A 25,316-nucleotide genomic window follows, 5' to 3' on the forward strand; every position below is an offset into this window, starting at 1 on the left:
TTGATATGGTAACAATAATAATTCTGTTGTGTGAGGTATTTCAAAGTGTTTTTATAACTAGCTTGGAGGATATTTCTGGCCTTTTGTGTGGAAATGTCTCTAGATGGGTATTTGAGGGTTTTACACTGTCCAACATATAATGGCTTGCAAAAGTATTCATACCCCTTCAAATTGTCTATATTTTGTCACATTACATGTTTTCACCCAACAGGTTTATCTGAATTATTCTGTGTTCTTCCAAGAAACTGGAGAATCTTCCAGAACTCAGTCATGGAAATAACTTCAGTATTTTGCTATTACTTTCATGTCTGGTCCCAGCTGGGATCAGTTTATCCATATGAGGACATATTTTGGAGCAGTACAGGCCTAATCTCCCTCAACAGAGGGAGAAAGGTAAAAGGCTGAACTAACACTTTGTTAGCTGTAAACCTCAACCTATATTGTATTTTTACACATGAAAGTTGTTATTTTAATTTGGAGCTGGAAGATAGAACTTCATTCCTTTTCCTCTAAGATGAGAAAGAAATCAGAAGTAGATTTTTTTTTGACACGAGATTTATAAAATGAATGAATAAAATAAAACTTAAGCAATTATTCAAAAAAGATTGCTCAACATTTTCTGATTATTTCTGACCTGTTGATTAGTAGATTAGTAGGTTTATTCTTTGTCAGTAGATTGTTTGATTGCCACAAAATTTGTCACACAAATAGTAGGACCCCTCAGATCCAGGCGTGTTGGTGTTCTGCAGGGTTTAGCTCACCTGGGTCAAATAATGAGGTCGTTTTCAGATTGTGGTATGTTGAACCAGGCTTGAACCAGTGGGCTTCAAGGCCTGGATTTGAGGACCCCTGCTCTACTGTTTTGTGGGACCACCTTTACCTTTGATTACAGCACAAAATCGCTGTGGTATTGTTTCAATAGGTCATTGAAATGTCACACAATTTATATCCATTCAGGGCTGCATTAATTTTTCACCATTATCTTGTATTTGCTGTCCCTGTATGTCTTTCACTAGGACATAATTACTCACTCAATTTTGATTTCCTGACTTTGACCCTCTGCCTGTCTGACCCTGAGAGCTGGAACTAACCCTAGATCGGACCCGCACACCTGATCTTAGCCTCTTTGACCAGGAGAGAAAAGTGTCCAATAAACTGGAGCTTGTTTAGTATCAGCGTCCATCCATGCCTGAGTTGTGTCACTTTGACAGGTCACTGCCCAGTGAAGAACTGCTTCAGACCTCCTCATGTAATACCACAGCTCCTCTCTGCACTCTGTCATTCATACACCTTCTTTAAAGCTACAAGGATGCCGTTTCCAATTATTTAGAAATGACTGTCTTATTTATGTCTTATGGATAAGGCACCACCATGCCTACAGGATTTAATTAATTAGTAAAACGGTGTTCAATCAATCAATGCATCTCCATCTGGCCTCAGTATTTCTCTATCAGGACTCTAATAGCAAAGTCTGCATCTGTAATACTATTCTTAACATGAAATCATAAATGCATACTTCTGACCTAAACCGATCTTCCTCTATTCTTTCCAGCAGCTTCTTTGTGTGACTCATTCTGTAATAGCGACATTTTTGTATGTAAATACAGGCACAAAGATATGGGTACACTGGCAGTGTTTCAAGATGGATGAATGACAAGAAATATAGGAAAAGCACCCAGGACTCTTCATAAAACTTGAAACATGTCAGAATATTGACTTTGAAATCTCATTCTGTTTGATTGTGAATATTTAAATTTAGGGGGACTCTTACCATTGGCGCCCTCCTGTCTCGTGCTGTTGAACCGTGTATCCAAACTGAGCCTCTATAGAACCATGGAAGATCTTGTAGTTCTTTGTGTCAAAGTTGAAGCAGAGCTGAAGATCTAAAACACAGGAAAATATATGATTTTATAACAGTCATATTTTAAACACTCAACAAATAAATTAACCAACACACGTTTCCAACACAGAATTGGGGATTACATTGTGTCAAAAAATGTTCCCTTTGTTCCAGTTAATTGTGTTATTCAGGTATTTTATTGTGTTAGATTATATACATCAATATATCTGATGTATATTTGTTTGATGAATTTGATGGTATTTGACAAAATGTAACATTTATTGCTTGTTTCATAATTGGTTACTTTATGTGTTTATGGCATAAACTACTTTATGGCATAAAGGCAGTTATAGTTGAAATGTGTTTATGGCATAAACTACTTTATGGCATATGCATAAAGTAGTTTATGCCATAAACACATTTCAACAATAACTGCCTTATTGTTGAAATGTGCTATGTGATAAATTTGACCTCAGTAGTTTGTATGTCTATTTTGCTCTTTTTGCTGTTACCTGTTTTACTCAGTGGTGTGAAAAAGTGTTTGTTCTACTGATTTCCTATTTTTAACATGTTTGTCACATTTCAGTGTCTCAGAACATCAAACCAATTTAAATATTAGAGACAACACAAGTAAAACACAAACTGCAGTTTTTAAAATGAAAGTGTTTACTGTTAAGGCAGGAAACAAATCCAAACCTACATAGTCCTGTATGAAAAAGTGATTTCCCCTTAAACCTACTGACTGGTTAGGACAACTTTTCAGCGGTGGAGAAACATCTTTACACAATTGTAAATCAGCCAGATATGAGGGTTTTTATTTGAATACTTTTGTTTGAATTTTCAGCTAAATAAATCCCCTACCAACACATTCAAATCCACCCACAAATCCACACATGTATTGCATAAATATAGAAACAAAGCAAGTAACAACAAAACAAGTCTTAGTTGACATTTTTCTGAATTGTCTAAGAGTCTTTCAATATGGCATAAGAATGGTTGCCATATTTTGTAAAATGTGTTGGCCAAACCAAGCACAACATGTCTCTGTGCTTCAACCTTGAGCTTTGAGACATTGGAGGATTTTAAGTTCAGGCCCTCTGGGTCCTGAAAGCTCAAAGCACCCCCAGACCATCACACTGCCACCAACATGTTTTACTGTACACCCCACTCTTTGTAAAGCCCTGGTTATTCCAACTGCTCTCATCAGTTTTACATTTTTGTTTGAGCATCACATTTCATGAGAATCCTGAGGAATATCTCATTCTGCTTCGTATTAGTCTAATGGACACTGGTCCCAGTTTTGTCACGGCTGCACACTGAATACTGAATACTCTACATGGAAATGGAATGCTGATTGTATGCTGTTGGCAGAAACTAAAGCTAAAGAAAGAGAAACTTAACTGTGTTTATAGGGATTAAAGAGTGAGAAACAAAAAATAATCACGACTACAGAAAACAAGACTAGATTCCATGCAATAAAACTACAAATAAACTAAGCTAAAAAGAAAAGTAATCAAAACTACAATGCAAAACACAACACGGAAAAAAAACTACATAATAAAAAAATTATAAAAGCATCGGAGATAGTAGAGATAAATGACAACCTGACTGGGATCAAAAGGATTACAGACCTCTGACAATAAACGGTCCTGACAGGTGATCTGATTAACCAAACTGCACATATGGGTCAGCTGAGGACATTTGCTTTTCAAAGACACAAGATGTATTGATTTCAGTGAGTTTGGTAGATGATCCAGGTAACATTGGAGCTTATGGTGGGTAAGGAATTCTTCTTGGTTGGAATGGGTTGTTACTCGTGCTGCTGTTGCTTTTCTATTATCTCAAATTGACATGCTCGCCTCTGACAAAGTGTTTTTGTTTCTATACCAACACCTACAAGATACATTCTCCTGTATTTCCCTGGATTTTCTGTAAACATGAGAGATGCATGTGCTAACTTCTACTGTGGAGAAGTTGGCTGTCACAGCTGCTGCTGAGCTGTGACCACTCACACCTGATCATCATTACCCTGATCCCCAGCTGCTGCCATATAAGGACAGATCCTCCCCCTGCACGGCGTCAGATTGTTGTGAAACCCTCAGCGGTAACACCCTCAGGCCTGCTGTAGAAACTTGAGCTAAGTGCCCAGTAACTAACCTGTCGGTCTCTTCCTTCTACCTACTTGCCTCTCCTGTCCCCGATCCTGACCCTCTCCACTGGATTTGGACCTCCTGACTTTGACCCCCTGTCTGTCTGACCCTGAGATCAGGAACCGCCTGACCCCAATTTGGATTCCCTGGTTCTGAGCCTGGCCTGTCTGACTAAGAATAAGTTTATTTCCTAATAAACACCTGTTTTTTTATTCACTGTTCTGTCCCTGCGTCCATCAGTGCCTGACTGTGTCATTGGCAAATAAATCCCATTGTTAAGAGGAAAGTTTATTGAAATGCATTGAGACGGTTTTATTACCCTACATGTAACTTTTCTTGTATCTGTTTTAGAATTTGCTACACTATTCAACATAACACCACATCACCATGTACTTTTTAGCTTTTATTTTGCTACCTTTCTGTTGCAGTATGTACTGTGTGTGCTGTGGTTCATCACCACAGCTGAAGAAATAAACAGTCTACTCAGTCAGACTGTTTATCTGCCAGCACAGATGGCAATGATATAATTTTTTTCTACTGCTGAGAAAAATAAAAGACACTGGAAAAGAGAAGAACTGTCAGAGTCTTTAGAGTGATGGTTTCCTCGCAGCTGAGAGTAATCAGTTTCTGTGTGAGCTGAACCCAGAATGATTTATCAGATCTGTTGGCAGGAGACACAAGGTGCTTGCCAGAATGTGGATGCAAGATTCTGATCCATGTCTGAGCGTCTCGTTTTGCTGCCACCAATTTGAGTAACTTGGATGATCCTCTGGCTCTGACGGCAAATTCTTAACATTTTTCACAGAACTGAGCAGACCTTTCTTTTGGTCAGATGTTGCTCTTGGTGGAATAGTGTTCATTGGCTGTTTTTTTTTCTTCATATTTATTTTTGTTGCTATCGTAAGTGAAAACAGATTAATGATTAGCAGCTGTTGCAGACCAAGAATATGTTTGCAGACGTTACAATGTCTGTACTTTAAGGTGCAAAAATTCCAGTGTCTCAAATGAAAGTCAGTAAGGTATGATTCCAATTAGGCCAGAGATGGAAGTGATTATGAGAAGAAGTGAGCACACTGTCAGACGTGGCCTTGTGAGTCACTTCTTCAGCAGGCAGACAGATGGCTGGCTTAGAACCACTGCAGCTCCTTCTAGTGTCACTTTCCTGGCAGGTAGAACAGGGCAAAGGCCATTTGTCAGGCACTCTTATTTCCTGTTCATAATGTCCAACATTAACACTGTTATAGAAAGATGTGGAAAATTCTAGTCTCATTACTGTTAAAGATGGTTGATGTTTCTGAAATCAAGGTATGTTAAAGAAGCTACAGTTTTAACACGCTCTGCTCCATCGTTCCTTTGTCTTCAGTTCCTTCTGAAAGGAAGAAAATGCCAGATACTTCCTTTAGATATGTAGTATAAGTAGGTAATGTTCTATCTGGTCCAATCATCTCTGTTTGCTTTCAGTTGGTTGGCTTAAGAATGGGGAATCTGTTAAAAATCTTTGTTAAAGTCACCTGAGAAATATTTGAATATTAGAGACGCACCATGCTTTCCTTTCTTCAGGAAAGGCTGTTTTCAGGTAGCAGTTGTGTCTTTGCAATAAACAGCTTCTTGCAGGTTTGGTTCTGCAACAGGACAGATAATCTGCCCATTTAACCAGCTATCATGAGCTTTATAAGCCCAAAATTATTTTACAGAGACAAGAACAGAAGAAACAATAAAATTCTGTGCAACATGCATCATTATGGGAACCTTTAGCTGTATGTCAGGTTGTTATTTACAGTCATCATTGTTACTACCAGTATTATCAATACATGTTATTGTCTCATGAGTTAGTTTGTAGCCATCTTTTTTGTGTAATATAATTTATTACCACAGTGCATTAAACGGCACATAAATATTATAACAGTTTTAATTTCAAATTTTTGATCATTATTGAGTGAGTAGGTAATATATTTCATTAAATTGAGATAAGAGGTAGGATTAAATGTTCACTTAAGTGTTCATTTCTTCCTGCTCTTTTTCAAACACCAAAGTAGTATTAAACTAATTGTTTTGTTCTTGGTTATTTATGCACATGTTTTTCTCTATCCTACTGATTACTTGTTCACTTGTTTGTAAAACCTGTTTGAAATAAATAAATAAATACAAATGCAAATTATGCAAGTTGTTCAACTTGCTCGTTGGTATACCCCACCTCCAACTGTTCTTAGGAAGGGGAAATGTCAGTTTGTCTGCAGTAATACTGGAATACTGTGACATTGTATAAAAACAATACTCTGTCCTTGATGAAATATTTTTCACATTTCCTTTAAAGTGTACCTATTGTTTTATTGTGCTAATTTTCATAAGCATGTTGTCTGTAAACTTTTAATACATTGACAGTTTGTACAATTCTCTGATAGTATATTGTACTCTGGAAAAATCTGAATATATTGAATACACAATGTAACTTTTTTCAGCCAGAAAATGTGCTGGAATTGATCCTTCTGTGTTCTGTAGACTGATGTGTTTGCAGTACTTTAAGGTGTATGGAGCATTAATGTACTATGGAAAAGAATAATAATAAAGGACATTAAGTAACTGAAAAGTGTACTTCATTGGCAATTATATTAAACCAAAAGTGTAACTGTAGCATACTGTAATCACACTACTAATATATAAAACACGTAATACTTATATACTTCTAAATATATTTTAAACGTAATTTGATCACAAAAATAATACACTTAAGATAATACACTAATCAAGCATGTATATATTACATAAAAAGCCGTATACTTAAGGTATACAAAGTATAACTTTAGTTGTTCCAAAAAAGTATGTGATAGTACATTTGGTACACTTTAAATTGTGATTTTCTACAATTTAATTACTATTAAAATACATTTATAATTAATTGTTACAAAATAACACACTTCAAGTATAATTATGATTAGTCTGGCTTCAGGTATGCTCAAATTTAACATGCTTAGTACATTTATGTTTCACCAGGGGAGCCCTGCAAGGATTAAATAGTATAAAAGATGATGGATGCTGACGGATGTTTACAGCAAAAAAAAGGCCAACTAAAAAAATCAAAGATTGAGATTTGATATCAATTTATATCAAGTCTCAAGCTTTGTATCTCGACCTGGATTCAACTAGTGTTTTCTTTTCTTCTTCTTTTTTTTTTACATAAGTGAAAATTAAGTCTGAGTAGACACTAGAGTATGAGAGGCCCCATGGGCCAAAACTTACAAACTCTCTTACACGTACTATCAAACCCTCTCACATTCGCTATCAAATTCTCTCACATTCGCTATCAAACTCTCTGACAGAGTTTGATTGCAACGGAAGTTAACTTAAAATTTCAGTTTCTGATTGAACACCAGGCAGGCTTTTCAAAATAAAAGTGGACCTCCGGTTTATGTTTGATTCATGTTTCTCTTCTGCGGCTATAAAAATGTAAAACTTTGTGTTAATTGATTTGCTAAAGGAAATCATGTATCTGAAAATAAATTAAAACATATTATGTTGGCAAAAAATTCTGTAAACCACATATGTGCTACCTCAATCAAAATTGCTGACATTTGACATGCAAAAAAATCTTTCAGATTACATAAACAATACCTTACCAGGTACTTCTCTGACTTCAGGATGATACAGGGACACCTATAAGACCAATTTTAACTGAGGTTGCACATATGTGCTTTACAGGATTTTTTGCCCACATAATATTTTTTTTTTGATACATAATGTCGTTTTGCAAATTAAAACCCTCTATGGCATGGCGTTGCCCTCGGGCAACAAACCACATTTCTGTACCTCACATTGCTCCTTTATTTTATTTTTTGGGGTGAATGATTTAAAATACCTCCAGACATATTTTGTCCAAATAAAAGAGGTATTGAGGTTCATGTGACCTTTTACTTAGAAGAGGAACAGTCCTTTTTATGAAGCAGAGGTGCATGCTACACCTTGCCTCCTACTTGTAAGTTATACATCACTTTTCTTCATGTTTAAATTTGGGTCACTCTAACTAAAAATATTTTAATATCTGTGAGTATGTAAAGAAGCATTATGGATCATTTCAAGACATTTTTAAAAATATGCTAAAACTGTGTTTTTTTGTTTTTTGCCTCAGGGCAACATTGCGCAGTTAGGGCCCTTTTGCTCAGACAATATTATTCTAATGCGATGATATGCAATTGATTACAAAATAATTATCAAAGCCAATTTTTTTACTTTATTATTGACTAACAGCAACAGGAGATAGATGCAAGGTCATTTCATGGATAAAATGTGCATGGTTCATCTGGGGTCATTCCCAATGAAAACATGAGGATCCACTGTACAACCATTATTTCATTGTTTGTTTATCCTCAAAACTAACTTCAGTCCCAAAGGGTGAAGAGCTGGTCATCAATGAACAAATGGCCCCATTCCAAGGCAGGCAAAGACTGAAGCAATACCTGCTAAACCCAAATATATGGGTCTGCAGGGTACTTCATAAAGCTGGAGCAGATGGTGTTCCTTACAACTTGAAAATCTACACAGGGCCAAATCTACCAGATATGGGAGCTGGTGGAAATGTTGTCCTTTGCTTGGCTCAAATTCTACCAAAAAAATCAGAACTACAAACTCTTATAAAAAGAACCTGCAGCCCTAAGTCCTGTCACTGATGTGAATCTGGTCGCTACAACCCATAGATAATCAGATAAACAGATGGTAATTCCCAGATACGCCAATAATCAAGTGCCAAAAATGTGATACACACTTTTTTTCACAACAGCAAGCAATTCCTTCCTGATGTTTAACATATAATAGGGAAAAAGACTAATTTCAACATCCTTAGTGATTCTAACTCTGCCAAACATACACATGTACAAACACACAAATGCTCGTTTTAGTAATTTGCGCAAATGTACCATTCATTAATCAAAGTTAGTTGTTTATTTTATATTTGGTGAGTTGGAACCATGTCTGATTTATTTTTGTCAAAAAAGTTTTTTTTTTATTAATATAGTTTTTGTTTGATTTGTATTTCATTTCTCATAATTACTGTAGAAAACTTGGCGTTTTAGACCCCTTGTAGCGCAATGTTGCCCTGAGGCAACAAACCCAAATTCGGTTCCGGGAGGTGTCAGGGTCCGATTTTATGATTGATATGTAATTAGGGACCAACAAGCTCCCAAAAGAATGCAGGAAAATACTTTTCCCCCCAAAAAAATAAAAAAGTCATGCCATAGAGGGTTAATTAACACAAAGCTTTAGCCTGTAATAGCCGCAGGAGAGAAACTTGATGTATGAATCAAACATAAACTGGAGATGCACTTTTATTTTGAAAAGAGAGCGCCATAACTTGTGCTGTTGCTGGCTTTACTGCCATTTCCAAAGAGGCGGCTATCCCACTGATAGATGGGGTTTCCGATGCTGGCTGTCGGCTTCTAAGCACTTCTGATAATGCTGTGGGAGCGCTAACAATGTCATTTAAAATATTAGTTGCCTCGGTTAGTCACTGCCGCTCAGCTATTTTTCTGTCCGTGAAAATCCGCCTACTCCTTCCTGGGGTCCAATCAGAAACTGAAATTTTAAGTTAACTTCCGTTGCAATCAAACTCTGTCAGAGAGTTTGACGGTGAATGTGAGAGAGTTTGATAGCAAATGTAAGAAAGTTTGACTGTGAATGTAAGAGAGTTTGATAGTGAATGTGAGAGAGTTTGATAGCTTGACAGTATGTGTAAGAGAGTTTGATAGTGAATGTAAGACAGTTTGATAGTGAATATGAGAGAGTTTGATAGTTGGACAGTATGTGTAAGAGATTTTGATAGTAAATGTATGAGAGTTTGATAGTACGTGTAAGAGAGTTTGTAGGTTTTGGCCCTTGGGGCCTCTCAATAATAATAAACAGACATTCTATTGGGTGTAGAACAATAGGTGCCTGACTTGCAGTGACTGACTTGTTCAATATACTAAACATGGCTAATAAGTAAAAAAAAAAGGGCTAAAAGCTTATTTTAGGTGAAATGCTAATGCTAATGCACTGGCTTGCGCAGTGCATAGGGAGAGCAAGTCAGTCACTGCTCTCCCTATGCATTGCTATGAGCAGGCCCCAATAAACAGACATTCTATTGGGTGTAGAACAGTAAGTGCCTGCCATGCATTACATGGGAGGTATTGCTATGGCAATGCATAGGGAGAAAGTCAGTCACTGCTCTCCCTATGCAATTGCTATGGCAGGTCCCAACTAGAATCAAATAATAAAACACCAAAACAAAACCTTTCATTTGTGAGTGTTTTCTTCTTTTTCTTTTTTAGAACAATATGTTATTTGTGTTTTTTTAAGGTTGCATAAAAGACTTTTAGACATTGGTTAATTTAGCTTTAGGATCGTTTGTAGGATAAACAAGCTACAAATTGTGTTAATTTTTTAATTTGAATGTTGACCAATGTTAACTTCTATAAATTCTTAAGTACCAAGCCAGTACTTGGGTTTTGCCAAGTATGAACAATATGCATCATTGTTATGGAAAAACAAAGAACCAGGTGACTGACATTCAACAAAAATGATCTGACAGATTCAACAAACTCCACTTTAGTTCCACTAAGGATTTAAAACATCAAGATACATTACGTCCACACAGGGGCGCTGCCAGAAATCTTGGGCCCCATGACAAAAAATTAAAGTGGGCTCTCCCACCCCCTGCGCAGCTGCTCTTACAATTTCTTGAGTCTATAATGTGACCCATAAAAGGTGTCACAATTGTAAAGGCTTGCAACTGCCTTGCTTTCTTTGGTCCAATACCGATACTAGCACAATATTTACTGCTCATAAATTTTACATGCAACAGTCGACAAACAGTATGCAAGTAGATTGTTAATTTTTGTCTTAGTTTTAGATTACTGAAATCTCTCTCCCCATGAGCAACAGTCAAAAACAACATGCAAAATACACATAAAACAATCCAGACTTCTCAAAAAAATGCTATGTAGTTGCATTTTATGCAAGCTGCAGTATGTAACTTTAATAAAAAAAATGTTTTCTCCATATTTGTTAAAACTGTCACCATGTCGTGACAGTTTGTTATGAGACAGATAATCTGTGAAAACAATCAAACTTTTCCACCTCCTCCCTGAACTTATTGCTAGCTAAAGTAATGCACCATTCTAACCAAAAACAACCAATCAGAACCAGGAGGAGGATCTTAGTGTTGTTAATCAACTTGATTCACTCACTGCTAACTGTGTTAATGGTGGAGAAATGTCATTTCAGGAAAATAGTTTATCTGCGCTCATTGGTAGCTACGCTAACTAGATTGAGCATTTACAACAGGCTATGCTAGCTGCAGCATAGCATAGAGCGAGGGGGTGGAAGGATGAGCAGCCACATGAGATTGTGATTGACAGCACTAAAACTCTCCTGTCTCTGATTGGTTGTTTTTAGAGAGCACTGGGAGAAAGCAGAGGAAATAAATTGTTCACTGATTACCTCTCATACCATACTGTCACAACATAATGACAGTTTTAACAAATATGTGGAAAAAAAATATTTATATAAAAGTTACATACTGCAACTTTAATTTCACTCAGGAGAGGACGGGTCAGGAGGGACGTGAGTTATAACTCCTGCTGACTGACTCACCTGTTGTTAAGTGGTAAAAGGTACAGGGAACAAGTTAAATATATGAATATGTTGGTATTTTTTTTCCTTAATTCATTAAATGCTAATGAAATGGAGGCAAACAGTAGTTTGTAGCTAAACTAACTATGCTAAATGGTTGATAATCTAACACAGTCTACCCACTTCTCTTGGAGAAAAACTGGGTTATAAATTAACACTCTTGCCTTTTTCTCTCTCTACTCTCTATTTTGTTTTTGAAAACCTGATTTGATAACTTTTCTTAGCAGCATAGTAACTGGCACAGTCATTCGTGGCTGCAGTTTCTACTGACTGCAGCTGCATACAGCGTCACTCTCAAGCGCAGGAACGAACCATTTCATGCAGATACAGGGGGGAGTTCAGGGCAAAAACGGATGTGTGTTTTTTGGTCTGGGAGGGGTAACATTAAAGTTTTACTGCTAAAAACAATCTTTGAAAATACAATATGATTAATTTTGTATTTGACAGGACCCCGATTTTTTTATTTTTATTTCTATGAACAAAATATAAATAGTTAAATTGTGGAGGGCCCCCTGCTGGTCGGGGCCCCTAGAAATGTCATCACTTTTCACTCCTTTACCGTGACCCTGCGTCCACATTCTAAATAGCTGTTTTCTGTGTTTAACTGCCAGCTGTGGATCAGCATCAGCACAAACAGTTGATGTGTCGGTGCACATTTATATTGATCAGTCTGAAAGCCACTATGACCCTCAGCGGAGATCACTGAGTCCACACTAATTCATCTGAGTGACATTTCACACTTCAATGTTTAAAAGCAATAAAAGATATACAGGAAAAGATCCTTAGTGGGAATTTCACACCCTACCTGCATGAGAACATTGATCAAAATATCAGAACAACCAGTGAAACCACTAAAACAGTACATCACTGCAGGAAGTGCTAATATCCTGAGAAACACGTTAGCTGTTGCAAATATGAATGGTTTCAGTGGACAGTTGGGGTAGGCCAGGCATATTTATGAAATATGCTGTTGAGACTAAAATGTTATGTATGAGATATGAATAAATGTTTAATGATAATTACTTCAATTGTTTTTTTGTTATTGTTTTTTTGCCTTATGGGACATTCAGTGTCTCACAAGAATGTTAATTTCACAAGATAAAACATGATTACACGTTCTGTAAAAAAAGTATTTCCCCTTTCACACTTTCCTGTTAGTGTTTTTTGGTAACAGTTGAATGTTTCAGATCCTCAAACAAACATTCATTTCAGACTAAATTAAATACAACACAAAGTTTCAAATCAGAGTTTTAGTTACTATCCAAAAGTAATTCTCCCAATGTGGTAAATTATGTATTGACTATATTCTTTAATAACTGAAGCCAATTTCACTCAGGCTCAATTAATGCTGTATCTGCAGAATCAATACATCTTAAAAAGTTACACATGAAGGCCCTGATCTGGAGGTGACTTTTGGATCCACAAAAGCAGAGGCTGCCCACAAATAGTTTAAATTTCACACAGCTGTATTTTAGTTTTTAAGTAATTCAATCTCAAAACAATAAGGAAAATGTTGCACGTGAACTCTGGATTATGGGGCTTTGGATGACTGAATGTTGTTAGTCAACTTCAGTGATCTAGTACAAAAAATAGTCATTTTCTAAATTAAATCATTACTGCAAGTAATTATTTTAGTAACTATAAGAGCAACTAAGCAGAAATAACTTTTGCAGCTCATAGTTACTGAAACTGAGTGTTCTATAAACGTCTCCTCTCCTCATTTAGTTAGTTTCCTGTTTAGATCTCATGCCACCAAAACGTTCCACTCTCCTGCTTTGTATCCTTTTCATGTATTGTGAAAAGGATATATTTTTAAAGTAATTGAACTCTGACTTCACTTCCTCAAACTGTCAGATTAGAACCTAACTATGCTAAGCTCCATGTGGTTAGCAAAAGATTTTTGCTAGGACTTCAAAATATTTGAACACAAATGATCCCCAAAAGTTGTTACTCAAATGAATGTTGCCCAATGAAAATGTCAGACTAATGAAAAGTTTGTAAATTACTCCAATTGATTTTATGAAGGAGACTGGCTTCAGAGTCAGATCAAGAACAATTGAGAAAACATGTTAATACATATAATATAAACATGAATAGAAAGGATCTTCTCTGGTCATCTTTTAGAGGTTTGCTTGATCTTCTCACTGATTTCTGTTTTTGTACCTGATTCTTCTTTGGTTCTACACTGTATGCTTCACTCATTTATTAAGCACAAAGAGCCTAATAGTTAAGAGCTTAGATGCTAATAAATAGTTTAGCAGCAGCCGGCGCTCCGCCCCCTGAGCCTGCAGCAGCCGGCGCTCCGCCCCCTGAGCCTGCAGCAGCCGGCGCTCCGTCTCCTGAGCCTGCAGCAGCCGGCCCCCCGCCCCCGTCTCCTGAGCCTCAGTCTCCAGAGCTTGCAGCAGCCGGCCCCAAAGGATCCTGGAGACTCCCCCCGCGGCTTAAGTTCTGGCTCCTGCTCCGCCTCCGGCGTCGCCGCCCACCGGACTGTTTGCGGCAGGTCCTGCCCTGACCGCTTTCTGTTTGGACTGAGTTTTTGTTTTTTGGACTCTCCTGGTTCGTCATTAAATCATAATTTTCATCATGACTACCTGGTTTCACCGGCGTCTCCCTCACCACTCACAACCACACATCATGACAATATCAATAATGTATATTATTAATATATGTTATTCAATGCATATGTATTGATATTGCATATAAATAATATCATATGTAATAGCACTTGACAAAATGTAATGCTTCAGTTGACTGTGTTCTATGACTTTGTATTTTTATGTTTTTATAATGTAAAGCACTTTGAACTGCCTTGTTGCTGAAATGTGTTATATAAATAAAATGTGAATGATTCTTCTTTTACAGCCATTTATATGTGATTGAATTGGAAATCTTGTTTTTGGTAAAGTGCCTCAAGATGACATTTGTTGTGAATTACTGGTGTACCAATAAACTGAATTGAATTGACTTTAATCATTAGAGTTCATTAACTTGATCTTACTGAATAACAGAAACATTTCAGACCACCTTATGAAGTGGATCTGGTGGGGTTTTTTAATCTCCAGCCTAATCAACTTTCAAAACTTAATCCAAGAGTTGTGAAATGACAACATGTGGAGTACTCCAGCTCCGTGTTCATGATTCAACAAAAAGAAAAAAAATTGGACAAAAATAACCTGAATGGAAGAGTTCCAAGTCCAAAACGACTGTTGACTTGTACTGTATATCAGTGGTCCCCAACCTCCGGTCCACCTGTACCGGTTAAAATCCTTTAACCGGATTCTCCCGGTTACTTGCGCGCCAACAATGAGCCCACAAGCAGAAAAATGAGTAAGAAACGGATCAGATGTCTTTGGAAAGTTTCTTTGCAAAGGGGAAAAGGCTCAGAGAGGAGACAGGAGGATGGATTTATCCCGGACCGGTAAGTGAGTCCCACATTACAAGCCCGCTCTGCGTAACATGCGGCTACCGGCTGCTAATGAGGCAATGAAGCTTCAAACTGCTTCGCCACGTAGAGCACGCTGTGCATATAAGCAACACCTCGTGTGTTATTGTCTCTCATCACTCCCTGATGTCTCGTTGCAGAGAAAGAAGCTCAGGGCTCCCGTTAGTCAAGTTAAAATAAGTGAAAATTTTCACGAAAATAAAATTTTCGTATTTGTGGCGCATCTGTATCTTATTTTGAAGGGATATGTAAACGTTATCATAGCAACCAGAGTCAGAGCGCGTTTGGGCAGTGGTCGAGATGAGATGAGTAGAGCTTGTGAGTCTTAAGTCTGGTTTAGACGGCAAGATTTAAGAATTGTCGGCCGATTCTCCAAACCTCTGTGACCACAGAGATAACAGTACAACACGTTCGATCGGTTCGTGTTCAGACAAACGGCAGGAGCAGCACACCACACGAACCGATTCCACTCACGAACATCCCGATTCCAGAGGATAATCCAGTAAAACTCCCAACATAGCGGGAATTTAGAATAACCAAACATGGATGACGATGTAGAAACAATAGTGATAGCTTGTGGACTCATTTTAAGAGATAAAAGATGTTATAAAAATAAAAGGCGGTGGATAAAAGACGGCGGGAGCAGCCGCTCTATTTGCTGCACTATGATTTGGAAGTGACTGTTTTTTCATAGTTAACATTTTAACTGAATAAACATAATAATGACCTTTACATATAGTAAACATTTCCACATATCATCTCCGATATCCACCGGACTCTCAGTTGCGCGATATGTCAGCTGTTTGGGATTCCCCTTTGTTCTTACGTTACCGCGCTTTCTGATTGGCTACCTGTCACATTCAACAGGTTGTGTTCTCGTTCCCAGTCAGGCAGGGAAAACCCCACAGGCTGCGATAATCGGGCCAAGACAACCCAAATTGGGTATATTCAGAATTTAGCGGGAACACCAGATAAGGCAGAAACCTTATCTGACGGTTCTCACCACCCCCCTCCCCCGGGCCGCAGCAAGATTTCCAAGTCTTGACCAGTCCGCGATAATAAAAAGGTTGGGGACCACTGCTGTATATGATGACACCCAAGAGTCTGCATGAAGAAAAACCTTGAATCAAGACTTTGGAGTGGCCTAGTTAAAGTATTGACTTAAATCCAGTTATGAGGCCATAGTGCAACAATAAATTGGTCATTCATGCTGTAGGGCACAACCAGTTCTAAAGTTAAGGGAGCAATTACTTTTTCAGTCAGGATGGCATGGATACATTTTTTTATTGTTAAATGAATTGATCATTTTAAAAGTTTGGATGGAATTGGATTATGTTTTTGCCTGATAGAAAAAGACCTGTTTTATTTTCTGAAACATTAAAGAGTGAAGAAACAAAAACAGAAGAAATGCTGTTGAGGTCAATTCACTTAAAAAATACTTTATAATTCTCCAAATCCCTTTACAGATTCCTTACAGATGGTGACGGCTGTGGGCAGGAAGGATCTCCTGTAGCCGTCAGTATTACAGCAAGCCTAAAAAAGCCCCTGAATCTTTGTTGCATGAGTCTCATCAAGAGGATGCTCAACGTGGTTCTCTGTGTTCCTTAATTTGTTAGACATCTTTCTTTAAACAATCATCTCCAGAGGCTCCAGAACAGTCTGCAGTACAGAATCGCATTCTGGTTTCACCAACAATCATCTCCTGTGTTTTGTTCACATTCAAGAAGAGATGATTGTTTCCACACCATGAGTTAAGACTGTTCACCAGCTCTCTGTACTCAGCTTCCTGTTCATCTTTGATAAACCTGTCAGCTGCTGAATCATCTGAGTATTTTTGTATACGTCAGGACTCTGACTGTTGGAGATCTGAGATGACCAGGGTGTAAAGGAATGGTGAGAGTACAGTTCCCTGTGGTGCTCTGGTACTGCTGACCTCCTGATCACACACACACAGTTCTTCAGTCTCATAAACTGGAGTGTCTCTGTTCAGTTCTAATTGATGCTGCACCTTGAAATGTGGAATATTTGAGGCAGATTTTTTAGTAAATCAAAGGAAGCTTGGCTAATTTGCTAAATGTCTTAAAATACTGTCCCTTATATGTAATTGGCAGCTTGGAGGGATTTCAAATAAATGCCTCAAACGTTACAATTTGACATGTCCTTAAAGTCACCTGCAGCACTTATTTGAAATGAACTCTGCATCATGCATCATGTGTTGCATGCTCACTCACCTGGCCACAGGGTGCACATCCACAGCACAAGAACGTGGTGATAATCCATGAGTTGCTCTCAAAGACAAACAGTGAAGAACGGAGTAAGAATAAGCGCGTCTCATCCCAGGGTGGATTGTTCACTGTGCTGTTCTGATGTGAAACAGACGGGGCAGAACAGAGGGGAAGAGGAGGAGGAGGCGCTCCCAGTAATAAATGGACCTCCTCCTGATTCATGTGTCTGCCGGGCTCACACAGACAAGTTCTCTAAATGGCCCTGCATTTTACCTCCTGTCTTTCAAAAATTAGCTTTAATGTCTGTGTTGCTACAAAAACAGGAAACTCCTCCAACTGTCTGTGATTCAGCTCACTGTGCTTAAGACCAGATGTGCTTTAATGTAACCTGTTAAAGGACTTTTTTTCTTGCTCAGTCTGTGAACAATAAGCTACACACTCTGAAGGTCTGGTACTCTTATCAACTCCCTAAAAACCCAATTTGCAAAAAAATAATCCAGTTTGTATGTTTTCCCCTTTTTAAATGGCATGAATAGATTCTTAAGTTCAGTGTGATGCAAAAGATTACTGTGCCAGCCAACCTTAGATTGTACTTGAAGTAAAATGTGTGAAATATTTCTTATGTGCAATGGAATCCATATACTCAGCAGAAGTGGGCTTAGAGTCCTGTCTGAATTGTACAACTATTTTGTAAAATTCACTGTTTGCATTTTTCTGTCATTCCCTTTGGGTATCTGCTGCTTCTAAAAAGAGCCAAGAGCCCCCAAAAGAAACAACAAACAAACAAACAAACAAAAAAACAAAAAAATCCAGCCATCAAGTAAATGTTCTGCTGGTCAGAACATTTACTTGACCAGGCTGTCAAACAACTGACAGTCTGGTCAGCTGTTTCAGATGGACTGAACCAGGTTCTGGCTCTCCTTGAGGTTTCATCCTGTTAAAGGGGACATTTTACTCCCCACTGTCACTACATGCATGCTCATCATGAGGGATTGCTGAAAAGTCAACAAGACAACGGTCTACTGTCGCTATGTTTGTAAGTCAATGACTTGATGCGCTGCTGGGTTTCCTTAGATAAAAACTTTTTAAACTCCTTTCAGTAATGAACTGGACTTACTGTATTGCTCGATATGATCAGTTGGAATGTCTACACCAGTAGTGCCCAAAGTCGAGGGCCACATCCTGCATGTTTTAGTTCTCTCCCTGGTGGTAGCAACAACCTCCTCAGCATGTCAATGTTCTTCTTTGGCCGTCTAATGAGCCATCATTTGAGCCAGATGTGTTAAACCAGGGAGAGAACTAAAACATGCAGGATGCCGGCCCTCCAGGACCCACTTTGGGCATCGCTGGTATACACCATTGAATTGAAAAGACTTTCTTGTAAAGTGCCTCAAGACAGCATTTGTTGTGAAATGGTGCAATATAAATAATTTGAATTGAAATTGGATAAGCACCTGATATTTTTCCCAAAAGAACTTATGTCACATATCATCCTCGCTTGTCAAATGTCAGCACCTTCTGACATAATATAAGTAGTATCCATATCTTTATTATATTGTTGTTATATTAAAATTATATTTTGGTAACTGTATTTATTTCTTCATAACTGAGGATACCACCGTAATTGTATGTTCCTTATGATCAATTATGATAAAAAAAAATATTATGTCTTGTCTTATTTGCTTATATAAAACACAGCGTGCTGCATGTGATGTGATGTGATATAGATGATGTAGGTCACTTAAGGGTTTTAGACACAGAAGCCTAGTGGCAGCTTGTTGTTTGTCAAAGCAGAATTTGCAAAACATTTCCGCATAAGTTGTGAGCTTTACTGGTCTCCAGGAACATCTTTGCTTCTGCCAGTGGTTGACTTGCTTGAAGATTGGTCTTGCTTGTCAAAGGTCACCATCTTCTCTTTCCTTTCCAGTCTCTGCAAACACAAAACATAGAACTGATTACAAATACATGTACAGCTTATAAGCTGAACTTACATATTACTTCCACCATTTCACAGTTCAACAGGGATCATTCAGGTCACATTGATGCTGCCTGACATGTGCTATGATACATTTACAGTTTTTCTCAATCACTTTAGTGCTTTTCTCAGAACAGAATTGAAATTCTCAAAACTACTTGATCAATCTTTAATTCACTGTATCACTTGTGTACAACAAAAAAAAACAGTTTCTCATTTCTGTGAACAAGTTGCAAATACTTTTGTACATCCATGCAAGTGATTATGTTGATTATGCTGATTCCTTGTCATTCTGAAGCACTGATAATTTCACTGACAAATATTTACCTTTGAGAGATAAACTACGGATTTTGAGAAAGAAACTGGATTCTGTAGGAAATTCTTTTCTTATTAATATTTTTATTAGGAGGAAGGGAGACGTTACAAGATAAAATTTAACTACTAATGACACAGTATACCAGATCGTACACAGTTTCTCCATGACATCAACAGAAAAGACTAAACACGGCCACAAAAGAGGTACCGAGTGTACAGATGGAAAAAGGCATACAATTCACCTTCTATGAGTATTTTTCTTTATCTTACATAACAGAACAGGACAAAACATATACACACCTAATGAAAAGATGAAAATTAAAAAAGGGAAAAAAATGGACAGGTGTGGGAGGAGGTGCAGTGGGAGGGCATCACCCAGTCCGGGAAAAGAGACTGAAGAGAGTGAGAATGTCATGAAAGAATGCCATAAGCTATAGAATTTACAGTTGCTTTTCACTGAATATCTGATCCTCTCAAATTTTTCTGGAAGCTCTTTGAAATGCTAACAGAGCTAATTGCTGCTGCTGCTGCCAGTACGGAATATGAAACCACCAATCCGACTAGACCAAGACTGAACCCTAAACAGCTGTTACCAGACCGGACACAAAACTGTAGAACTACTTAACGGATCACACAGTCCGACCAGAGGTAACTCCAATAAATTATGTAGAACTTTTGAATCTTGTCTCCTTCTTCCAATAGAACTTGCATGTGCCCTTATTACAATTCAGTTTTCCTGGAGTATTATTCCAGGCTGGTTTATTTTACTCATAACCTTAAAGACAACCCACCCCTGGCTGCCACAGTTTCATTTATGAAGCTGAAGGTGGCAGCAGCAGCAAAATACCAGCTCCTATGGCCAACTGTCCTCTTCCTCCGTTTGGTCCTCATCATCATGATTACCTCTCGTGATTTCTAGATTCCCATTTATTTCAACATACTCTGGTTAAATTTGAAAAGACTTAAAGATGTTACTAATCACTGTTTGAGCTGGATGGAGCTAGCACAGTCAGACCTAAAGATGTAATCTACCCAAAATGCATTGCAGCGTGAACAACATGGCAACATTCATGTGACAATATTTATCGCAATTTAGAAAAACTAAACACCCTACTGTATTATTATTGTTTTCCAACTAAAATAAATATTTCTGAAATAAAGTCTATTGCTACAACTAATCATAGATCTGTTTAAGAATTATTTGTTTCTGAGTAAAACTTTCAGACAAGATGTATCAGAACAAAATAAAGAACTATTACATTTTGTATTCAATTTTTTTAAGTTGTTCAGTTCCCTACATGTGTAGTAAGTGTAAATTTTAACGTTGTCACATAAAACATAGTGAGGTCTCACCTGTTTAGTTGGTTGTACCTTGGGGTACCGGGACATGTGTTGTAGTAAACGCTCCGTCTTCTCCCAGTCACCCAACCAATGCTCCCGGGAGAACACAGACTGATGGGACGCAAGTCGTTGGTACATAGCCTGATTTTGCCCAGCGATGTCCTTTTGCTCCCTCTTGCCAGCATTTGAACTGAGGATACAGAAAAAACTTTAACAAAAGTGTTATTTTGTTTCCTATTTGTTCTCCAAGATGTCCCCTCAAAAAACTAACCTAATGAAAAGAGCATCAGGTAGCACCTGTATGTAAGGGTATGAAGTGATTTCACTTACGGTCAATCATTAACCTGTTCTGGATTCTACATAGCCCATTAGTGGACTTGTTACATATTAATCCATTCATATTATACACTATATTGCCAAAAGTATTTGCCCACCCATCCAAATAATTAAAATCAGATGTCCCAATGACTTCCATGGTCACAGGGGTATAAAATGAAGCAGCTAGGCATGCACACTGTTTTTATAAACAGTGGTGACAAAATGGATCATTCTCAGGAGCTCAGTGAATTCCAGTGTGGAACTGTATTGGGACGCCACCTGTGCAACAAATCCAGTCGTGAAATTTCCTCATTCCTAAATATTCCACAGTCAAATGTCAGCTGTATTATAAGAAAATGGAAGTGTTTGGGAAAGAGAGCAACTCAGCCATGAAGTGGTAGGCCATGTAAACTGACGGAGCGAGGTCAGCGAATGCTGAAGCACATAGTGCAACGAGGTCACCAACTTTCTGCAGACTCAATCACTACAGACCTCCAAACTTCACGTGGCCTTCAGATTAGCTCAGGAACAGACTGCAGAGAGATTCATGGAATGGGTTTCCATGGTGGAGCAGTTGCATCCAAGCCAAACATCACCAAGTGCAATGCAAAGCATCAGATGGTGTGGTGTAAAGAACGCCACCAAAACAACTCTAGAGCAGTGGAGGTGTTCTCTGGAGTGACGAATCACACTTTTTCATCTGGCAATCTGATGAACGAGTCTGGGTTTGGTGGTTGCCAGGAGAACAGTACTTGTCTGACTATATTGTGCCAAGTGTAAAGTTTGGTGGAGGGTGGATTGTGGTGTGGGGTTGTTATTCAGGAGCTGGACTTGGCCCCTTAGTTCCAGTGAAAAAACTCTGAGTAGTTCAGCATACTAAGACATTTTGGACAACTCCATGCTCCCAACTTTGTGGGAACAGTTTGGAGCTGGCCCCTTCCTCTTACAACATGACTGTGCATCAGAGCACAAACCAAGGTCCATAAAGACATGGATGGAGAGTCTGGTGTGGAGAGAAGCAGGACTTTATAATTGTCTTGATTTATGCTTGACTGCTAAACAAGCTTCCTGTCACTAGGTGGCAGCAGTGTTCAAAATGAATCAATAGGCTGCCCCTTTCAAGCCAGTAGAATAGGTAGTCAACACTGAGCTGAGCATAGCTGAAAGCTGCGTTAAGACCATTGTTCCTCAGTGAGGATACACGTTCGGACGTTTAGAAACATAACTACCGCCACAGAGGAGAGATGAAGAAGTTTGTGACAGTGAAAAGAAAAACCGTGGCAGAGGTCAGTAAAACAAGTATGACGGAGTTTTTGGGCCAGACTAAGATTTTATTTTTAACTACAAAAAAAGTCATAAAATTAGAAGAACAATGTCATATTACAAGAATAGATACTACAAAGTCTTTAAAAGACGAAAAGAAAAACGTAATTTTAAATTTTAATAAGAAAAAGGCTTTGATAGAATAATCAAGATATGACATTACCAGCTCAGCAAGTCGTTCTTTGAAATAACAATTCTTTAATAAATAATTGTTTATTATTTAAAGCGTCTTAATAGATCAGATTAGTTTCTGATATGTTAAGATTAAATATTTCCTTATTTGTAAAAACCAACTATAACTTTACAAGACCCTTGGTGTTCCTTTTTTTGGCACAGTGTGGTGTTGGATTTTCTGAACTTTTTTTTTATTACTTTATTCTCGTATCATTACAACTTTACTGTAAATTAAAGCAAACAAGCAACAACAACAAAAAAAACAAACAAACAAACGTACAAAAAAACTCTTAGTCTGGCCCTAACTCCATCGTAAGGAAGTAACTGTAGCTTTCAGAAAAAGCCCAAAACATAGATAAGACGTATTTTCTGTGAACGTAAATATCCAATTTTCATCTCTTCTGACAAGCAGGAATAAACAATATTGTTGCAAATTTTGCACAAAATTCACCTACGAAACTATATACCTTTTGAAAAACAAGCTGAAAAAGCAGCAAAATAATACATTTTTATTGTAAAAATGTACATCAAAGTTGATCATTTGCACTTTTTCTCTATTGAGAATCCCACAGACTGAGCAGTCTTGAGTTAATAAACTGAACTTTGAAATTGTTTAGAAACTTAAAACAATAAAATGAGCTCCTACCTCTCATTTCAGTTGTTTTGATAACCGGGTCATTTATTGGTGGACCCAGTGGGATGTACAAGTAAATTATAAAATATTATCAGATTATTAATAGTATTTCAATTTGGACAGGGGTGGGGGGATGTGAACAAGTGTATTATCCCTAGGGGCGGCATGACAGAAAATAATTGGGAAACACTTAAGAAGGTGAGTGAATACTTTGGGCAATATAGTGTATAAGGTATCCATATCTTTATTATATTCTTGTTACATTAATATTATATTTCAGCTAACTGTATTTATTCATTCATAAGTGAGCGTACCACTGTAATTGTATGTTCTAAATACATAATGAGCAATAAAACTATTATGTCTTGTCTTATTTGCTTCCATGAAGTAAATAAGACCTGTGATGTCTTATCTGCTGCATGTGATGTCATGAAGATGATGTAGGCCATTTAAGGGTTTTAGACACCGAGGCCTAGTGGCAGCATGTTGTTTGTTTAAAATGTCAAAGAAGAATTTGCAAAACATTTCCGCATAAGTTGTGAGCTTTACTGGTCTCCAGGAACATCTTTGCTTCTGCCAGTGGTTGACTTGCTTGAAGACTGGTCTTGCTTGTCAAAGGTCACCATCTTCTCTTTCCTTTCCAGTCTCTGCAAACACAAAACATAGAACTGATTACAAATACATGTACAGCTTATAAGCTGAACTTACATATTACTTCCACCATTTCACAGTTCAACAGGGATCATTCAGGTCACATTGATGCTGCCTGACATGTGTTATGATACATTTACAGTTTTTCTCAATCACTTTAGTGCTTTTCTCAGAACAGAATTGAAATTCTCAAAACTACTTGATCAATCTTTAATTCACTGTGTCATTACAAAAAAAGCAGTTCCTCATTTCTGTGAAATTCCCTGCCGTTCCCTTGTCATTCTGAGGCAATGACATGTTCACTGACAAATATTTACCTTTGAGAGATAAACTACGGATTTTGAGAAAGAAACTGGACTCTACCATATTTTCTGCACTATAAGGCGCACCTAAAAACCTTCAATTTCCTCAAAAGCCGACAGTGCGCCTTATAATCCGGTGCACCTTATGTATGGACTAATATTGAGCCACAACAGGTCTAGCATCTACGGTAAGCAGCAGCCAACTTCATTTTCGCCCGTAGAAGAAGAAGCGCGCGGTGTTGTCAGAACGCTGGTTTGTTAATAAAGTTTGACTGACCTATCTACCTACCGACCGTCTAGAATCAGGTCGTCTGCAGGTCATTCAGCACCACGTTCTCCACGAATATGCTGTGCGCGAACGGAGAAGGGTGACCATCGTCCACCCACGCCCCAGCCCAGTTGAGGAAGGCTCTCCCCGACCAGAGTCGGAGTGTTTTGTTGACATTCCGTTTAGTGGAGCTCCATCTAGTGGATGCATAACGTAACTCCAGCCTCTAATGTAATGTCTATTTTATGCACCTTATAATGCGGTGCGTCTTATATATGAAAAAAGTTTTAAAATAGGCCATTCATTTAAGGTGCGTCTTATAATCCAGTGCGCCTTATAGTGCGGAAAATACGGTAATATTTCTATTAGAAACTCCTTGAAATACTAACAGAGCTAATTGCTGCTGCTGCCAGTACTGAATATGAAACCACCAATCCGACTAGACCAAGACCGGACCCTAAATAGCTGTTACCAGACCGGACACAGAACTGTAGAACTACTTACCGGATCACACAGTCCGACCAGAGGTAGCTCCAATAAATTATGTAGAACTTTTGAATCTTGTCTCCTTCTTCCAGTAGAACTTGCATGTGCCCTTATTACAATTCAGTGTTCCTGGAGTATTATTCCAGGCTGGTTTATTTTACTCATAACCTTAAAGACAACCCACCCCAGGCTGCCACAGTTTCATTTATGAAG

At 38.0% G+C, this 25,316-nt stretch overlaps 2 protein-coding genes across 4 annotated transcripts in view; both read right to left on the reverse strand.

Moving 5' to 3' along the window:
* LOC103131277 (integrin alpha-11-like) overlaps positions 1-17,412 on the reverse strand; it is a 42,557-nt gene extending 25,145 nt beyond the window's left edge. Inside the window, exons 1-2 of the mRNA XM_007542881.2 lie at positions 17,323-17,412; positions 1,772-1,883 (exon numbers count right to left, since the gene is read on the reverse strand). Of these exons, the coding sequence (XP_007542943.2) occupies positions 1,772-1,883; positions 17,323-17,371 (161 nt within the window). The 5' untranslated portion in view covers positions 17,372-17,412. The remainder of the gene's footprint in view (positions 1-1,771; positions 1,884-17,322) is intronic.
* The window catches only part of LOC103131278 (uncharacterized), a 40,793-nt gene continuing 19,872 nt past the window's right edge, over positions 4,396-25,316 (reverse strand). Inside the window, exons 7-13 of one of the 3 annotated variants that reach the window (XM_016666539.1) lie at positions 23,946-24,043; positions 20,960-21,137; positions 19,149-19,246; positions 14,448-14,453; positions 14,266-14,267; positions 12,255-12,260; positions 4,396-4,409 (exon numbers count right to left, since the gene is read on the reverse strand). In XM_016666539.1, coding sequence (XP_016522025.1) covers positions 4,402-4,409; positions 12,255-12,260; positions 14,266-14,267; positions 14,448-14,453; positions 19,149-19,246; positions 20,960-21,137; positions 23,946-24,043 — 396 coding nt within the window. In that variant the 3' untranslated portion in view covers positions 4,396-4,401. Of the gene's footprint in view, positions 4,410-12,254; positions 12,261-14,265; positions 14,268-14,447; positions 14,454-17,426; positions 17,455-19,027; positions 19,247-20,959; positions 21,138-23,945; positions 24,044-25,316 lie in introns of those variants that run through there. The other 2 variants (XM_016666540.1, XM_007542882.2) reach the window with 2 other exon arrangements.

Source organism: Poecilia formosa, unplaced genomic scaffold (genome assembly GCF_000485575.1).
Source record: "Poecilia formosa unplaced genomic scaffold, Poecilia_formosa-5.1.2 Scaffold737, whole genome shotgun sequence".
Taxonomy (NCBI): domain Eukaryota; kingdom Metazoa; phylum Chordata; class Actinopteri; order Cyprinodontiformes; family Poeciliidae; genus Poecilia; species Poecilia formosa.